Source organism: Oncorhynchus nerka, linkage group LG24 (assembly GCF_034236695.1).
Source record: "Oncorhynchus nerka isolate Pitt River linkage group LG24, Oner_Uvic_2.0, whole genome shotgun sequence".
Taxonomy (NCBI): Eukaryota; Metazoa; Chordata; class Actinopteri; order Salmoniformes; family Salmonidae; genus Oncorhynchus; species Oncorhynchus nerka.
The window spans coordinates 18,497,929-18,517,647 of NC_088419.1; the positions used below are offsets into that span (position 1 = coordinate 18,497,929).

Below are 19,719 nucleotides of genomic sequence, written 5' to 3' on the forward strand. Positions count from 1 at the left end.
AATGTGGTCAGAGGGCCACAGTGGCACAGGGCCATTTGTCAAATCCGTCAATGCTTCGAAAAATGTGTGGGCTTTAACTACCTTCAGTATCCAGTACCACTCTTCAGTCCCAGTACTTTAACTACCTTCAGTATCCAGTACCACTCTTCAGTCCCAGTACTTTAACTACCTATTTGACCAAGAAGGAGAGTGTTGGAGTGCTGCACCAGATGACCTGGCCTCCACAGTCACCTGACCTCAACCCAATTGAGATGGTTTGGGATGAGTTGGACCGCAAAGTGAAGGAAAAGCAGCCAACAAGTGCTCAGCATATATGGGAACTCATTCAAGACTGTTGGAAAAGCATTCCAGGTGAAGCTGGTTGAGAGAATGCCAAGAGTGTGCAAGCTGTCATCAAGTCAAAGGGTGGCTACTTTGAAGAATCTCAAATATAAAATATGTTTAAAAATATGTTTAAACACTTTTGTGGTTACTTCATGATTCCATATGTGTTATTTTATAGTTTTGATGTCATCCCTATTATTAGATGTATAAAATAGTACAAATAAAGAAAAACCCTTGAATGAGTAGGTGTGTCCAAACTTTTGACTGGTACTGTAGCTAAATTGCAGTTGGACCAGAACAAAGCAGCGTGTATTGCACTTATACGAACACGGAGGTTAATTGTCAGTAACGTTCATGTCAGTCTCTCCTGGCGCAAAGTTGAGGAGAGATTGATGTGTTGAAGGTACCGAACTGTCTGTTCAAGCAGTTGGCACACAGTTCGGACACTAATCGGCACAATACAAGACATGCAACTGGAGGTCTCTTCACAGTCAACAGGTCCAGAACGGAGGCTGGGTAATGCACAGTATTAAATAGGGGCATGACTACATGGAACTCTCTGCCACCCCAGCTAACTAAAGCTAGCAATAAAACCAGTTTCAAAAAACAGATAAAAGAACACCTTACTGCACAAAGGGGACTGTGAAGATACATTTTAAATATCTTGTATTGTAATTTGCACTGTACTATGTATTAGACCTAGATATTGTGTGTTTGTACTGATATGTAGGCTGTGTGTGACGTTTTACATTTATGTATTTCAGTCCTTGATGAATAATGTTTGGTATTAAGTATTATGTCATGTTTCATGTGGCAAGATTAGCTGATGTTTTTGCAGTGGCTAATAGGGATCCTAATAAATAGCAAATACAGTACTGGTACTTGGAAAAGCCCACAAGGCTACAAACTCAACAAAACTGTAACATTTGAGCACATTGTACAAAAACATACAGTGCGACATGCTTGTTTAGGAGTTCCCTCCACCGTCCTCCCCTCCACCGTCCTCCCCTCCACCGTCCTCCCCTCCACCGTCCTCCCCTCCACCGTCCTCCCCTCCACCGTCCTCCCCTCCACCGTCCTCCCCTCCACCGTCCTTCCCTCCACCGTCCTTCCCTCCACCGTCCTCCCCTCCACCGTCCTTCCCTCCACCTTTCTTTCCTCCTATCGGATCAGAATTCCTCCTCTCTATCTCTATTTCCCTGGAGGGTGTATGACCCACGCTGCCTGAGAGAAGGACTCCCCATTTGACCTCATCACATCCCCCAGCTGAGCATCACTCCATCAGACCTATCCCCCTCTCCTCCTCCCTCCCTCTATCCATCCACTACATCACTCCATCAGACCATCCCCCTCCTCCCCCCCTCCCTCCCTCCCCCATCCATCCACTACATCACTCCATCAGACCATCCCCCTCTCCTCCCTCCCCCATCCATCTCCTTTATCACCCCATCCAACCCATCAGCCATTAACTGTATACAGTTGAACTCTCTCTCTCTTGCTCTCTTTCTCTTTCAATCCACCTCTCTCTCTGTCTCTGCATCCCCTCTCTCTCTCTCTCTCTTCTTTCTCTCAATTCAATTCAAGGGGCTTCATTGGCATGGGTAACTTATGTTAACATTGCCAAAGCAAATGAAATGGAAAAACAAAAGTGAAATAAACCATAAAAAGTGAAGAGTAAACATTACACTCACACAAGTTCCAAAATAATAGAGACATTTCAAACGTCATATTACGTCTATATACAGTGTTGTAACGATGTTCAAATAGTTAAAGTACAAAAGGGAAATCAAATAAACATGGGTTGTATTGACACAGGTGTTTGTTCTTCACTGATTGCCCTTTTCTTGTGGCAACAGGTTACAAATGTTGCTGCTGTGATTGGACACTGTGGTATTTCACACAATAAATATCCATGTTTAACATTAAACTAGGCAAGTCAGTTAAGAACAAATTCTTATTTACAATGATGTCCTAGGAACAGTGCCTTGTTCAGGGGCAGAACGACAGATTTTGACCTTGTCAGCTCAGGGATTCAATCCACCAACCTTCCGGTTGCTGGCCCAACGCTCTAACCACTAGGCTACCTGCTGCCCCAAACAAAATAGGAGTTTATCAAAACTGGATTTGTTTTAGAATTCTTCGTGGGTCTGTGTAATCTCGGCGACTTCCGGGTTGGAGCGAGCGGTCGCATCTGCACTCGGTCCGCAGGTAGTATTACATTTCATTACATTTCATTATAGTACAACGGTTTGATTTGTCTAATCTTAGCAATTTCTTCTTAGCTAGCTACATAGCCGTCTTTGTATCATAGATAATTGCGTAAATATCGTATTTCGTCATCCTAACGCAGTCTACACTGCCCTGCAGCTAGCCAGCTAGCTAACGTCCACCGTTAGCTAGTCCACCGTCTACCGATTAGCAGCACAACTATTACACTCAACTGAACGACTTGATTAGTGTAGTGTTAGCTAGCTACATAGTTGTCTTTGCTGTCTTCGTACCCAAGATAATTGCGTAGTTTAGAGTGTGTAGTTTTATGTCGTCCTTAACATAGGAGACTCTGCTAGCTAGCCAACGTCTACCGAACAGAACTTCTGCACTCAACAATCTGGTCGCATTTCGCTTCGCTCCACAGGTAGTATCACATTTTTCATTTCATTTCATTACAGTACAACGGCTTGATTTGTTTGATCGTAGCTAGCTACATAGCTAGCTACATAGCCGTCTTTGTATCAAAGATAATTGTGTAGTCTAGAGCGATTTCCTAGGTTAGCTAGCCAGCTATTGTCGTTCTTTTAACGCAACGTAACGTAATCAACACTGCTAGCTAGCCAGCTAGCCCCGAATAGCAGCACAGTAGAAACTATTACACTCAACGGAACGACTTGATTAGTGTAGTGTCAACAACGCAGCCAATGCCAGCTAGCCTACATAGTCAACAACGCAGCCTCTGCCAGCTAGCCTACTTCAGCAGTACTGTATCATTTTAATCATTTTAGTCAATAAGATTCTTGCTACGTAAGCTTAACTTTCTGAACACTCGTGACGTGTAGTCCACTTGTCATTCCAATCTCCTTTGCATTAGCGTAGCCTCTTCTGTAGCCTGTCAACTATGTGTCTGTCTATCCCTGTTCTCTCCTCTCTGCACAGACCATACAAACGCTCCACACCGCGTGGCCGCGGCCACCCTAATCTGGTGGTCCCAGCGCGCACGACCCACGTGGAGTTCCAGGTCTCCGGTAGCCTCTGGAACTGCCGATCTGCGGCCAACAAGGCAGAGTTCATCTCCGCCTATGTCTCCCTCCAGTCCCTCGACTTCTTGGCACTGACGGAAACATGGATCACCACAGACAACACTGCTACTCCTACTGCTCTCTCTTCGTCTGCCCACGTGTTCTCGCACACCCCGAGAGCTTCTGGTCAGCGGGGTGGTGGCACCGGGATCCTCATCTCTCCCAAGTGGTCATTCTCTCTTTCTCCCCTTACCCATCTGTCTATCGCCTCCTTTGAATTCCATGCTGTCACAGTTACCAGCCCTTTCAAGCTTAACATCCTTATCATTTATCGCCCTCCAGGTTCCTCGGAGAGTTCATCAATGAGCTTGATGCCTTGATAAGCTCCTTTCCTGAGGACGGCTCACCTCTCACAGTTCTGGGCGACTTTAACCTCCCCACGCCTACCTTTGACTCATTCCTCTCTGCCTCCTTCTTTCCACTCCTCTCCTCTGTTGACCTCACCCTCTCACCTTCCCCCTACTCACAAGGCAGGAAATACGCTCGACCTCATCTTTACTAGATGCTGTTCTTCCATTAACCTCGTTGCAACTCCCTCCAAGTCTCCGACCACTACCTTGTATCCTTTTCCCTCTCGCTCTCATCCAACACTTCCCACACTGCCCCTACTCGGATGGTATCGCGCCGTCCCAACCTTCGCTCTCTCTCCCCCGCTACTCTCTCCTCTTCCATCCTATCATCTCTTCCCTCTGCTCAAATCTTCTCCAACCTATCTCCTGATTCTGCCTCCTCCACCCTCCTCTCTCCCTTTCTGCATCCTTTGACTCTCTATGTCCCCTATCCTCCAGGCCGGCTCGGTCCTCCCCTCCCGCTCCGTGGCTCGACGACTCATTGCGAGCTCACAGAACAGGGCTCCGGGCAGCCGAGCGGAAATGGAGGAAAACTCGCCTCCCTGCGGACCTGACATCCTTTCACTCCCTCCTCTCTACATTTTCCTCTTCTCTCTCTGCTGCTAAAGCCACTTTCTACCACTCTAAATTCCAAGCATCTGCCTCTAACCCTAGGAAGCTCTTTGCAACCTTCTCCTCCCTCCTGAATCCTCCTCCCCTCCCCCCCTCCTCCCTCTCTGCAGATGACTTCGTCAACCATTTTGAAAAGAAGGTCGACGACATCCGATCCTCGTTTGCTAAGTCAAACGACACCGCTGGTTCTGCTCACACTGCCCTACCCTGTGCTCTGACCTCTTTCTCCCCTCTCTCTCCAGATGAAATCTCACGTCTTGTGACGGCCGGCCGCCCAACAACCTGCCCGCTTGACCCTATCCCCTCCTCTCTTCTCCAGACCATTTCCGGAGACCTTCTCCCTTACCTCACCTCGCTCATCAACTCATCCCTGACCGCTGGCTACGTCCCTTCCGTCTTCAAGAGAGCGAGAGTTGCACCCCTTCTGAAAAAACCTACACTCGATCCCTCCGATGTCAACAACTACAGACCAGTATCCCTTCTTTCTTTTCTCTCCAAAACTCTTGAACGTGCCGTCCTTGGCCAGCTCTCCCGCTATCTCTCTCAGAATGACCTTCTTGATCCAAATCAGTCAGGTTTCAAGACTAGTCATTCAACTGAGACTGCTCTTCTCTGTATCACGGAGGCGCTCCGCACTGCTAAAGCTAACTCTCTCTCCTCTGCTCTCATCCTTCTAGACCTATCGGCTGCCTTCGATACTGTGAACCATCAGATCCTCCTCTCCACCCTCTCCGAGTTGGGCATCTCCGGCGCGGCCCACGCTTGATTGCGTCCTACCTGACAGGTCGCTCCTACCAGGTGGCGTGGCGAGAATCCGTCTCCACACCACGTGCTCTCACCACTGGTGTCCCCCAGGGCTCTGTTCTAGGCCCTCTCCTATTCTCGCTATACACCAAGTCACTTGGCTCTGTCATAACCTCACATGGTCTCTCCTATCATTGCTATGCAGACGACACACAATTAATCTTCTCCTTTCCCCTTCTGATGACCAGGTGGCGAATCGCATCTCTGCATGTCTGGCAGACATATCCGTGTGGATGACTGATCACCACCTCAAGCTGAACCTCGGCAAGACGGAGCTGCTCTTCCTCCCGGGAAGGACTGCCCGTTCCATGATCTCGCCATCACGGTTGACAACTCCATTGTGTCCTCCTCCCAGAGCGCTAAGAACCTTGGCGTGATCCTGGACAACACCCTGTCGTTCTCAACTAACATCAAGGCGGTGGCCCGTTCCTGTAGGTTCATGCTCTACAACATCCGCAGAGTACGACCCTGCCTCACACAGGAAGCGGCGCAGGTCCTAATCCAGGCACTTGTCATCTCCCGTCTGGATTACTGCAACTCGCTGTTGGCTGGGCTCCCTGCCTGTGCCATTAAACCCCTACAACTCATCCAGAACGCCGCAGCCCGTCTGGTGTTCAACCTTCCCAAGTTCTCTCACGTCACCCCGCTCCTCCGCTCCCTCCACTGGCTTCCAGTTGAAGCTCGCATCCGCTACAAGACCATGGTGCTTGCCTACGGAGCTGTGAGGGGAACGGCACCTCAGTACCTCCAGGCTCTGATCAGGCCCTACACCCAAACAAGGGCACTGCGTTCATCCACCTCTGGCCTGCTCGCCTCCCTACCACTGAGGAAGTACAGTTCCCGCTCAGCCCAGTCAAAACTGTTCGCTGCTCTGGCCCCCCAATGGTGGAACAAACTCCCTCACGACGCCAGGACAGCGGAGTCAATCACCACCTTCCGGAGACACCTGAAACCCCACTTCTTTAAGGAATACCTAGGATAGGATAAAGTAATCCCTCTCACCCCCCCTCCCCCTGAAAAGATTTAGATGCACTACTGTTCCACTGGAGGTCATAAGGTGAATGCACCAATTTGTAAGTCGCTCTGGATAAGAGCGTCTGCTAAATGACTTAAATGTAAATGTAAATGTAATCTGAGGGAAGTATGTGTCTCTAATGTGGTCATACATTTGGGAGGAAGTTAGGACGTGCAGCTCTGTTTTCACCTCATTTTGTGGGTAGTGTGCACATAGCCTGTCTTCTCTTGAGAACCAGGTCTGCCTACGGTGACCTTTCTCAATAGCAAGGCTATGCTCACTGAGTCTGTACACACATTGGCTTGCGAAAATATTCACTCCCCTTGGCATTTTTCCTGTTTTGTTGCCATACAACCTGGATTTAAAATTAATTTTGGGGGGGAGTATCATTTGATTTACACAACTTTGAAGATGCAAAATATTTTTTATTGTGAAACAAACAAGACAAAAAAAACAGAAGATTTGAGCATGCATAACTATTCACCCCACCAAAGTCAATAATTTGTAGAGCCACCTTTTGCAGCAATTAAAGCTGCAAGTCTCTTGGGGTATGCCTATATAAGCTTGGCACATCTACCCACTGGGATCTTTGCTTTCTTTAAGGCAAAACTGCTCCAGCTCCTTCAAGTTGGATGGGTTCCGCTGGTGTACAGCAATCTTTAAGTAATATATTCTCAATTGGATTGAGGTCTGGGCTTTGACTAGGCCATTCAAAGATATTTAAATGTTTCCCTTTAAACCACTCAAGTATTGCTTTAGCAGTATGCTTAGGGTAATTGTCCTGCTGGAAGGTGAACCTCCGTTCCAGTCTCAAATTTCTGGAAGACTGAAACAGGTTTCCCTCAATAATTTCCCTATATTTAGCGGCAACCATCATTCCTTCAGTTCTGACCAGTTTCCCAGTCCCTGCTGTTGAAAAACACCCCCACAGCATGATGCTGCCACCACCATGCTTCACTGTGGGGATGGAATTCTTGGGGTGATGAGAGGTGTTGGGTTTGCACTAGACATAGTGTTTTCCTTGATGGCCAAACATATAAATTTTAGTCTCATCTGACCAGAGTACCTTCTTCCATATGTTTGGGGAGTCTCCCACATGTCTTTTGGTGAGCAATGCCTTCTTTCTGGCCACTCTTCTGTGAAGCCCAGCTCTGTGGACTGTGCGGCTTAAAGTGGTCCTATGGACAGATACTCCAATCTCCGCTGTGGAGCTTTGCAGCTCCTTCAGGCTTATCTTTGGTCTCTTTGTTGCCTCTCTGATTAATGCCCTCCTTGCCTTTTCCGTGAGCTTTGGTGGGCGGCCCTCTCTTTGCAGGTTTGTTGTGGTGGCATATTCTTTCAAATTTTTAATAATGGATTTAATGGTGCTCAGTGGGATGTTCACAGTTTCTGATATTTTTTTATAACCCAACCCTGATCTGTACTTCTCCACAACTTTGTCCCTGACCTGTTTGGAGAGCTCCTTATAGTCTTCATGGTTCCGCTTGCTTGGTGGTGCCCCATGCATAGTGGTGTTGCAGACTCTGGGGCCTTTCAGAACAGGTGTATATATACTGAGATTATGTGACAGATCATGTGATACTTAGATTGCACACAGGTGGACTTTATTTAACTAATTATGTGACTTCTGAAGGTAATTGGTTGCACCAGATCTTATTTAGGGGCTTCATAGCAATACATAAGCAAAGTTCTTTTTTAAATTTCACTTCACCAATTTGGACTATTTTGTGTATTTCCATTACATAAAATCCAAATAAAAATCCATTTAAATTATGAATGCTGTCCCTGAATACTTTTGCAAGGCACTGTAGCTGGCCAAAATTAGGAACAGGCGGCCGGCGGCACATTAATTGGGGAGTACGGGCTCATAGTAATGGCTGGAACAGAATTAATGGAATGGTATCAACCACATTTCCATGTCGTTGATATCATTCCACTCACTCCATTTCAGCCATTATTGTGAGCCGTCCTCCCCTCAGCAGCCCTGTGTTAGTGTAGGTTTTCAGTGAATTTATGTAAATCACGAAGCTCCTCTACATTTCCTGCGGTGCAGGAAAATTCTCAGTAACAAAATAGTTATCAAATTAAAATCCTACACCTGTATGCCTTTGAGGCACAATAATGTACATTTTGGCAACAACATAATATTGTAGATAGAATAATCTAAAACGTTAAATTATTAATTTACAGTGGGGAAATCTCAAAATGGGACAAAATATGCCAGTGACAGACAAACAGAGCATTTTTACTTGCTCTGGGAGACGGTCAAAAGGCTGACTGATAGAGATCAGACAAGATCACCTTACAATACATAGACTGTGTGCTCCCTTCCAAGAGAGCCTTAAAGACACCCATATTAGATCTTAATTCATGTGTCTAGACACCATTCAGGCAGTTAATATAGGTGCCTATTATCCACAGTGGTGCCCAGGCTGCATCCCAAATGGCACCATATTCCCTATATAGTGTACTACTTTTGAGTAGTACATTCAGTACTTAAGGAATAGTGCGCAATTTGGGATGCCGCCATGATGAGTATGCAGCAGCAAATTGTTGAGCTGCCCCTAGACAGAAAGAGAGAAAGAGAGAAAGAGAGAAAAAAAGAGAGAAAGAAAGAGACAGGGGGAGAGAGAGAGAGAGAGAGCCTGAGCCTACGCCTTCACTAAGGTGAATCACTAAAACAATACTGAAATACACTACGGAAAAAGAAGGAACAGCACATCAGAATGTAATTGAAGAATCCATAGACTCGAACCACTTCTGGGAAAATTGGAAAACACTAAACGAACAACAACATGAAGAGTTATCTGTCCAAAACGGAGATGTATGGGTAAACCACTTCTCCAATCTTTTTGGCCATATACAGTGCCTTGCAAAAGTATTCATCCCCCTTGGTGCTTTTCCTATTTTGTTGCATTACAACCTGTAATTTAAATGGATATTTATTTGGATTTCATGTAATGGACATACATAAAATATTCCAAATTGGTGAAGTGAAATGAAAAAGATAACTTGTTTAAAAAAAAAAAATTCAAAAGTAAAAAACTGAAAAGTGGTGCATGGATATGTATTCACCCCGTTTGCTATGAAACCCCTAAATAAGATCTGCTGCAACCAATTACCTTCAGAAATCACATAATTGGTTAAATAAATTCCACCTGTGTGCAATTTAACTGTCACATGACCTCAGTATATATACATCTGTTCTGAAAGGCCCCAGAGTCTGCAACACCACTAAGCACCATTTCCTTTGACCTTTATTTAACTAAGCAAGTCAGTTAAGAACAAATTCTTATTTTCAATGACGGCCTAGGAACAGGGGGCAGTATTTCATTTTTGGATAAAAAACGTTCCCGTTTTAAATGGGATATTTTGTCACGACAAGATGCTCGACTATGCATATAATTGACAGCTTTGGATAGAAAACACTGACGTTTCCAAAACTGCAAAGATATTGTCTGTGAGTGCAACAGAACTGATGTTACAGTCGAAACCCAGATAAAAATCCAATCAGGAAGTGCCCCATATTTTGAAAGCGCTGCATGCCAATGACTCCTTATATGGCTGTGAATGGGCTACGAATGAGCTTACGCTTTCTACGTATTCCCCAAGGTGTCTACAGCATTGTGACGTCTTTTTACGCACTTATGTTGAAGAATTGCCGTAAGGGACCACATTGAGCAAGTGGTGACATGATGGCTCCCGCAGAAAATCTTGCGTAAAGTACAGAAGTAGCCATTTTTCCAATCGCTTCTAATGAGAAACCAATTGTCTCGGTGGATATATTATCGAATAGATATGTGAAAAACACCTTGAGGATTGATTCTAAACAACGTTTGCCATGTTTCTGTCGATATTATGGAGCTAATTTGGAAAAGAGTTTTGCGTTGTAGTGACCGCATTTTCCGGTTGATTTCTCAGCCAAACGTGAAGAACAAACAGAGCTATTTCGCCTACAAAAATAATATTTTGGGAAAAAAAGAACATTTGCTATCTAACTGGGAGTCTCGTGAGTGAAAACATCTGAAGTTCTTCAAAGGTAAATGATTTAATTTGATTGCTTTTCTTATTTTCTTTGAAAATGTTGCCTGCTGCTAGCAGGGCATAATGCTATGCTAGGCTATGATAAACTTACACAAATGCTTGTCTAGCGTTGGCTGTAAAGCATATTTTGAAAATCTGAGATGACAGTGTGATTAACAAAAGGCTAAGCTGTGTCTCAATATATTTCATTTGTGATTTTCATGAATAGGAACATTGTCTAGGGATATTTATGTCTGCTGCGTTATGCTAATTAGTTTCAGGCGATGATTACGCTCCCGGATCCGGGATGGGTAGTATCAAGAGGTTTTAACTGCATTGTTCAGGGGAAGAACAACATATTTTTACCTTGTCAGCTCAGGGATTCGATCTTGCAACCTTTCGCTTACAAGTCCATTGCTCTAAACACTAGGCTACCTGCCGCCCCAATGAAGACCAAAGAGCTCTCCAAACAGAAATTTGTGGAGAAGTACAGATCAGGGTTGAGTTATAAAAAAAAATATCCTAAACTTTGAACATCCCCACTGAGCATCATTAAATCCATTATTAAATCATAGAAATAATATGGCAGCAAAACAAACCTACCAAGAGAGGTCCGCCCACCAAAACTCACGGACCAGGCAAGGAGGGCAGAGAGGCAACAAAGAGACCAAAGATAAGCCTGAAGGAGCTGCAAAGCTCCACAGCGGAGATTGGAGTATCTGTCCATAGGATCACTTTAAGCCAAGCACTCCACAGAGCTGGGCTTTGAATTGAGCTTTTTGGTCATTAAGGAAAACACTATGTCTGGTGCAAATCCAACACCTCTCATCACCCAGAGAACACCATCCCCACAGTGAGGCATGGTGGTGGCAGCATCATGTTGTGGGGGTGTTTTTCATCGGCAGGGACTGGGAAACTGGTCAGAATTGAAGGAATGATGGATGGCACTAAATACAGGGAAATTATTGAGGGAAACCTGTTTCAGTCTTCCAGAGATTTGAGACTGGGGCGGAGGTTCACCTTCCAGCAGGAGAAGTCTCTTAAGCATACTGCTAAATCAACACTTGAGTGGTTTAAGGGGAAACATTTAAATGTCTTGGAATGGCCTAGTCAAAGACCGGACCTCAATCCAATTGAGAATCTGTGGCATTACTTAAAGATTGCTGTACACCAGCGGAACCCATCCAACTTGAAGGAGCTGGAGCAGTTTTGCCTTGAAGAAAGGGCAAAAATCCCAGTGGCTAGATGTGCCAAGCTTATAGAGACATACCCCAAGAGACTTGCAGCTGTAATTGCTGCAAAAGGTGGCTCTACAAAGTTACGCATGCTCAAGTTTGAATTTTTTTGGTCATATTTCTTGTTTGTTTCACAATAAAAAAATATTTTTCATCTTCAGTGGTAGGCATTTGTGTAAATCAAATGATACAAACCCCCCCAAATCAATTTGAATTCCAGGTTATAAGGATACAAAATAGGAAAAATGCCAAGGGGGTGAATACTTTCGCAAGCCATTGTAACAAAAGAAAAACAGCAAATACAAATCTTAGAGTCAAATATTAAAGACTACCAGAAACCACTGGATTCTCCTACTACATTGAATGAACTACAAGACAAATTACAAACCCACCAACCCCAAAAGGCCTGTGGTGTTGATAGTATCCTTAATGAAATGATTAAATATACAGACCACAAATTCCAATTGGCTATACTTAAACTCTTTAACATCATCCTTGGCACTGGCATCTTCCCCAATATTTGGAACCAAGGACTGATCACCCCAATCCACAAAAGTTGAGACAAATTTGACCCCAATAACTCCCATGCGTTATGCGCCAACAGCAACAGAAAATCCTCTGCATTATCATTAACAGCAGACTCGTACATTTCCTCAGTGAAAACAATGTACTGAGCAAATGTCAAATTGGCTTTTTACCGAATTACCGTACGACAGACCACATATTCACTCTGCACACCACAATTGACAAACAAACAAACCAAAACAAAAGCAGTGTTCTCATGATTTGTTGATTGCAAAAAAGCATTTGACTCAATTTGGCATGAAGGGCTTCTATACAAAATGATGGAAAGTGATGTTGTGGGTAAAAACATATGACATTATAAAATCACTGTATACAAACAAAAATTGCCAAAAAACACACATTTCTTTCCACATGGCCGTGGCGTGAGATAGGGATGCAGCTTAAGCCCCACCCTCATAAACATGTACAGTGCCTTGCGAAAGTATTCGGCCCCCTTGAACTTTGCGACCTTTTGCCACATTTCAGGCTTCAAACATAAAGATATAAAACTGTATTTTTTTGTGAAGAATCAACAACAAGTGGGACACAATCATGAAGTGGAACGACATTTATTGCATATTTCAATAAATATTTTTTTAACAAATCAAAAACTGAAAAATTGGGCGTGCAAAATTATTCAGCCCCCTTAAGTTAATACTTTGTAGCGCCACCTTTTGCTGCGATTACAGCTGTAAGTCGCTTGGGGTATGTCTCTATCAGTTTTGCACATCGAGAGACTGAAATTTTTTCCCATTCCTCCTTGCAAAACAGCTCGAGCTCAGTGAGGTTGGATGGAGAGCATTTGTGAACAGCAGTTTTCAGTTCTTTCCACAGATTCTCGATTGGATTCAGGTCTGGACTTTGACTTGGCCATTCTAACACCTGGATATGTTTATTTTTGAACCATTCCATTGTAGATTTTGCTTTATGTTTTGGATCATTGTCTTGTTGGAAGACAAATCTCCGTCCCAGTCTCAGGTCTTTTGCAGACTTTTCCAGAATGGTCCTGTATTTGGCTCCATCCATCTTCCCATCAATTTTAACCATCTTCCCTGTCCCTGCTGAAGAAAAGCAGGCCCAAACCATGATGCTGCCACCACCATGTTTGACAGTGGGGATGGTGTGTTCAGGGTGATGAGCAGTGTTGCTTTTACGCCAAACATAACGTTTTGCATTGTTGCCAAAAAGTTCAATTTTGGTTTCATCTGACCAGAGCACCTTCTTCCACATGTTTGGTGTGTCTCCCAGGTGGCTTGTGGCAAACTTTAAACAACACTTTTTATGGATATCTTTAAGAAATGGCTTTCTTCTTGCCACTCTTCCATAAAGGCCAGATTTGTGCAATATACGACTGATTGTTGTCCTATGGACAGAGTCTCCCACCTCAGCTGTAGATCTCTGCAGTTCATCCAGAGTGATCATGGGCCTCTTGGCTGCATCTCTGATCAGTCTTCTCCTTGTATGAGCTGAAAGTTTAGAGGGACGGCCAGGTCTTGGTAGATTTGCAGTGGTCTGATACTCCTTCCATTTCAATATTATCGCTTGCACAGTGCTCCTTGGGATGTTTAAAGCTTGGGAAATATTTTTGTAACCAAATCCGGCTTTAAACTTCTTCACAACAGTATCTCGGACATGCCTAGTGTGTTCCTTGTTCTTCATGATGCTCTCTGCGCTTTTAACGGACCTCTGAGACTATCACAGTGCAGGTGCATTTATACGGAGACTTGATTACACACAGGTGGATTGTATTTATCATCATTAGTCATTTAGGTCAACATTGGATCATTCAGAGATCCTCACTGAACTTCTGGAGAGAGTTTGCTGCACTGAAAGTAAAGGGGCTGAATAATTTTGCACGCCCAATTTTTCAGTTTTTGATTTGTTAAAAAAGTTTGAAATATCCAATAAATGTCGTTCCACTTCATGATTGTGTCCCACTTGTTGCTGATTCTTCACAAAAAAATACAGTTTTATATCTTTATGTTTGAAGCCTGAAATGTGGCAAAAGGTCGCAAAGTTCAAGGGGGCCGAATACTTTCGCAAGGCCCTGTATATCAACGACTTGGTGAGGGCACTAGAACAGTCTGTAACACCTGGTCTCAACCTACTAGAATCTGAAGTCAAATGTCTACTGTTTGCTGATGATCTGGTGCTTCTGTCACCAACCAAGGAGGGCCTACAGCAGCACCTAGATCTTCTGCACAGATTCTGTCAGACCTGGGCCCTGACAGTAAATCTCAGTAAGACAAAAATAATGGTGTTCCAAAAAAGGTCTAGTTGCCAGGACCACAAATACAAATTCCATCTAGACACCGTTGCCCCAAAAAACTATACATACCTCGACCTAAACATCAGCGCCACAGGTAACTTCCATAAAGCTGTGAACAATCTGAGAGACAAGGTAAGAAGGGCCTTCTATTCAGTCCCCTAAGCAAGCTGGTCCTGGGGCTCTGTTCACAGACACAACACACATTGAAAATAATTAACAAAAAAACAGAGCAAACTAGAATGCTATTTGGCACTAAACAGAGAGTACACAGTGGCAGAATTCCTGACCACTGTGACTGACCCAAACTTAAGGAAAGCTTTGACTATGTACAGACTCAGTGAGCATAGCCTTGCTATTGAGAAAGTCCCGCAGTAGGCAGACCTGGCTCTTAAGGAAAGACAGGCTATATGCACACTGCCCACAAAATGAGGTGGAAACAGAGCTGCACTTCCAAACCTGCCAAATATATATTGACTATATTAGAGACACATATTTCCCCCCGGATTACACAGACCCACAAAGAATTCAAAAACAACCCCCATTTTGATAAACTCCCATATCTACTGGGTGAAATACCACAGTGTGTCATCCCAGCAGCAAGATGTGTGACCTGTTGCCACAAGAAAAGGGCAACCAGTGAAGAACAAACACCATTGTAAATACAACCCATATTTATGCTTATTTATCTTTGCTTTTGTACTTGTTTATTTCAATTGTGTTTATTATCTTTTTCACTTGCTTTGGCAATGTTAACAAATGTTTCCCATGCCGATAAAGCCCTTAAATTGAAATTGAAAGAGAGCGAGAGAGAGTGAGAGAGTGAGAGAGAGTGAGAGAGAGAGAGAGAGAGAGAGACCAGAATCTTAAAGAGACAGGTTCCTATAATCACAACAGGACACGTCTTATCCACTTCAATTTCCTTTTCCTCACTCTGTAACGCCCTATCAAACACACTGTTCATAGGATGCACTCAGTGATGAGAATCCTAACCCTAGCTTCTTGTCCACAGCTCCAGCTCAAGTTAACCACTGAGCATTATGTAAAATAAGTTCAACAGCTCCTCTCAATCATACAAACACGAGCCAAGAAGCGTGCAAGATGGAAACTGAGCTGCACTTCCTAACCTCCTGCCACATATTTCCCTCAGATTACACAGACCCAGAAAAAAAAATAATCGAATTTTGATAAACTCCCGTATCTATTGGGTGAAATACCACATTGTGCCATCACAGCAACAAGATTTGTGAACCGTTTCCACAAGAAAAGGGCAAACAATGAAGAACAAACACCATTGTAAATACAACCCATATTTATGTTTATTTATCTTCTCTTTTGCACTTGAACTATTTGCACATAATGTGACATTTTAAATGTCTTTATTCTTTTGGGAACTTTTGTGAGTGTAATATTTACTGTTAATTTGTATTGTTTATTTCACTTTTGTATATTAACTACTTCACTTGCTTTGGCAATGTTAACATATGTTTCCCATGCCAATAAAGCCTTTAAATTGAAATTGAAATTGAAAGAGAGAGAGAGAGAGAGATGTATACAATGTATACTGGCAATACGTGCAGCGTTAAAATTGGCAACAAAATAACAAAATTCTTTAACCAGGGGCGGGGCCTTCGCCAGGATTGCAATCTGAGCTCTGCACTCTTCAATATTTACATCAACGAATTGGACACTATTCTAGAAAAATCCTCAGCCCCTGGTGTTAGTCTCCACAATTCAGAGGTTAAATGCCTACTCTTCGCAGATTACCTATTACCTCTTGCAAAACAAGATTTCATCAAATGGGACAAACACCCCATTGAAACCCTGCAGGCAGAGTTCTGTAAGATTCTCCTACAAGACCAGAGGAAAACTACAAACAATGCATGCAGGGCAGAATTAGGCCAATATCCACTAATAATAAAAACTAAAAAAAGAGCAATTAAGTTTTGGAAACATCTAAAATACAGTGACCCCCTCTCATATCACTACCAAGCCCTGCAATGTCAAGAGCTGAGCAAAGAACAGAGTCCCCTCATCCAGCTGGTCCTGGGGCTGAGTTCACAAACTTGTCTACTAACACACTGAAGTCTCAGGACCAGAACATCCAATCAATCAGAATAAACCAAATTACAACACAGTCAAAACAAAACTACATTGCTTATTGGGAAACGAGCACAAGCACAAAGCAAAATGCAGTGCTATCTGGCCCTAAATCAACAGTACACCGAGGCACAGCCTTGCCACTGAGAAGGGTAGACACAGGAAAACCTGTCTCCCTGTAGAGGAAAGGCTGTGCAACCACTGCAGAACAGCAGAACCTGAGACGGAGCTGCATTTCCTGACAAAATGTGAAAAATATAAAACAATTAGAGAGTGTCATTTACCCAAATTTAAAACCTTTATTCAAGGTTTCAAAGACCTCTCTGATGAGAGTATGCTACCCGTCCTGTTGGGGGAGGATGCAGAGAGCTGTGGGTTGGCTGCGCACTACATTGCTGCCTGCCATAAGATGAGGGACAGTGTCTGACAGACCAACCAACCTGCCCATGTTCTTTATGCTAATTGTTATTGTTCAATGTATGGTTATTTTGACCCTTGGTTATTATTGTTACTGTTGTCCCGTTGACAATTTTGATTCTTATTATTTTCATATTATAAATATCCAAAATAAGCTTTGGCAATATGTACATTGTTACATCATGCCAATAAAGCAAATTGAATTAAATTGAATTGAGAGTGAGAGGGAGAGAGAGAGAGAGAGATGCCAAAGAGTCTTAAAGAGTCAGGTTCCTAGAATCACAACAGGACACGGCTTATCAAATCAACATCAAATCAAATGTTATTAGTCACATGTGCAGAATACAACAGTGTAGACGGATAAGAATAAGAGATAAAAGTAACAACTAATTACAGAGGAGCAGTAAAAAATAACAATATATACAGGGGGGTGCCGGTACAGAGTCAATGTGCGGGGATACCGGTTAGTTGAGGTAGTATGTACATGTAGGTAGAGTTGATTAAAGTGACTATGCATAGATGGCAACAGAGAGTGGCAGTGGTGTGGAGAGGGGGGGGCAATGTGAATAGTCTGGGTAGCCATTTAACTAGATGTTCAGGAGTCTTATGGCTTGGGGGTAGAAGCTGTTTAGAAGCCTCTTTGACCTAGACTTGGAGCTCCGGTACCGCTTGCCGTGTGGTAGCTGAGAGAACAGTCTGTGACTAGGGTTGCTGGAGTCTTTGACAATTTTCAGGGCCTTCCTCTGACACCGCCTGGTATAGAAGTCCTGGATGGCAGGAAGCTTGGCCCCAGTGATGTACTGGGCCGTTCACACTACCCTCTGTAGTGCCTTGCGGTGGGAGGCCGAGCAGTTGCCATACCAGGCAGTCATGCAACCAGTCAGGATGCTCTCGATTGTGCAGCTGTAGAACCTTTTGAGGATCAGAGTAATCATGCCAAATCTTTTCAGTCTCCTGAGGGGCAATAGGTTTTGTCGTGCTCGCTTCATGAATGTCACGGTGTGCTTGGACCATGTTAGTTTGTTGGTGATGTGGACACCAAGGAACTTGAAGCTCTCAACCTGCTCCACTGCAGCCCCATCGATGAGAATGGGTGTGTGCGCTGTCCTCTTTTCCTGTAGTCCACTATCATCTCCTTTGTCTTGATCACGCTGAGGGAGAGGTTGTTGTCCTGGCCCCACACGGCCAGGTCTCTGACCTCCTCCCTATAGGCTGTCTCGTTGTTGTCAGTGATCAGGCCTACCACTGTTGTGTCATCGTCAAATTTAATGATGGTGTTGGAGTCGTTTCTGGCCGTGCAGCCATGAGTGAAAAGAGAGTACAGAAGGGGGCTGAGCACGCACTGAGGGGCCCCTGTGTTGAGGATCAGCGTGGCGGATGTATTGTTACCTACCCTTACCACCTGGGGGCGACCCGTCAGGAAGTCTAGGATACAGTTGCAGAGGGAGGTGTTTAGTCCCAGGGTACTTAGCTTATTGATGAGCTTTGACGGCACTATGGTATTAAATGCTGAGCTGTAGTCAATGAATAGCATTCTCACATTGGTGTTACTTCTGTCCAGGTGGGAAAGGGCAGTGTGGAGTGCAATAGAGACTGCATCATCTGTGGATCTGTTGGGGCAGTATGCAGATTGGAGTGGGTCTAGGGTTTCTGGGATGATGGTGCAGATGTGAGCCATGACCAGCCTTTCAAAGCACTTCATGGCTAGCACTTCATGGTGAGTGCTACGAGTCGGTAGTCATTTAGGCAGGTTACCTTAGTGTTCTCGGGCACAGGGACTATGGTGGTCTGCTCAAAACATGTTGGTATTACAGACTCGGACAGGGACAGGTTGAAAATGTCAGTGAAGACACTTGCTAGTTGGTCAACGCATGCTCGCAGTACACGTCCTGCTATTCTGTCTGGCCCTGCGGCCTTGTGAATGTTGACCTGTCTAAAGGTCTTACTCACATCGGCTGTGGAGAGCGTGATCACACAGTCTTCTGGTACAGCTGGTGCTCTCGTGCATGTTTCAGTGTTATTTGCCTTGAAGCGAGCATAGAAGTAGTTTAGCTTCCCTTTGTAGTCTGTAATGGTTTGCAAGCCCTGCTACATCCGATGAGCTCCAGAGCCGGTGTAGTAAGACTCGCTCTTAGTCCTGTGTTGACACTTTGCCTGTTTGATGGTTCGTCTGAGGGCATAGCGGGATTTCTCATAAGCTTCCGGGTTAGAGTCCTGCTCCTTAAAAGCGGGACTCTTCCATTTCCACATATCCACTTCCATTTTCTTTTCGTCACTCTGTAACGGCCTATCAAACACTGTTCATAGGATGTACTCAGTGATGAGAACCCTAACCATAGCTTAATGTCCACAGCTCCAGCTCAAGTTAACCACTGAGCATTATGTAAAATAAGTTCAACAGCTCCTCTCAATCATACAGTACTTTAGAGACAAAAACACGAGCTAAGAAGCGTGCAAGAAACTACCTTAACTATCAGCCTGAGATACTGAAGACTACCTCAACGATCAGCCTGAGATACTGAAAACTACCTCAACTATCAGCCTGAGATACTGAAAACTACCTACACTATCAGCCTGAGATACTGAAGACTACCACAACTATCAGCCTGAGATACTGAAGACAAACAGAGGGTTTGTCAGCAGAAAGGGAACTGTCTGAACAGTGTCACAGATAACTGCCTAATAGCACCCTATTCCCTACTGTATAGTGCACTAC

The 19,719-nt window shown here is 44.2% G+C and overlaps 1 protein-coding gene across 1 annotated transcript; it reads right to left on the reverse strand.

Moving 5' to 3' along the window:
* Positions 1–1,291: 1,291 nt before the first annotated feature.
* LOC115124662 (uncharacterized) lies at positions 1,292–19,265 on the reverse strand. Its single transcript, XM_029654097.2, has 2 exons — positions 19,096–19,265; positions 1,292–1,523 (listed from the first exon to the last, which is right to left on the reverse strand). Exons 1-2 carry the CDS (start codon positions 19,263–19,265, stop codon positions 1,292–1,294), a joined length of 402 nt encoding a protein of 133 aa, XP_029509957.2.
* Positions 19,266–19,719: the final 454 nt, after the last annotated feature.

What these genes read in the sequence shown, in the direction of transcription:
- LOC115124662 (XM_029654097.2), bottom strand. Translation starts at nt 19,265, where the DNA reads ATGGAAGTGGATATGTGGAAATGGAAGAGTCCCGCTTTTAAGGAGCAG. An exon ending in GGCTCTGGAGCTCATCGGAT is followed by an intron (nt 1,524 to 19,095) that starts GTAGCAGGGCTT and finishes TACACCCTCCAG; the next exon opens with GGAAATAGAGATAGAGAGGA.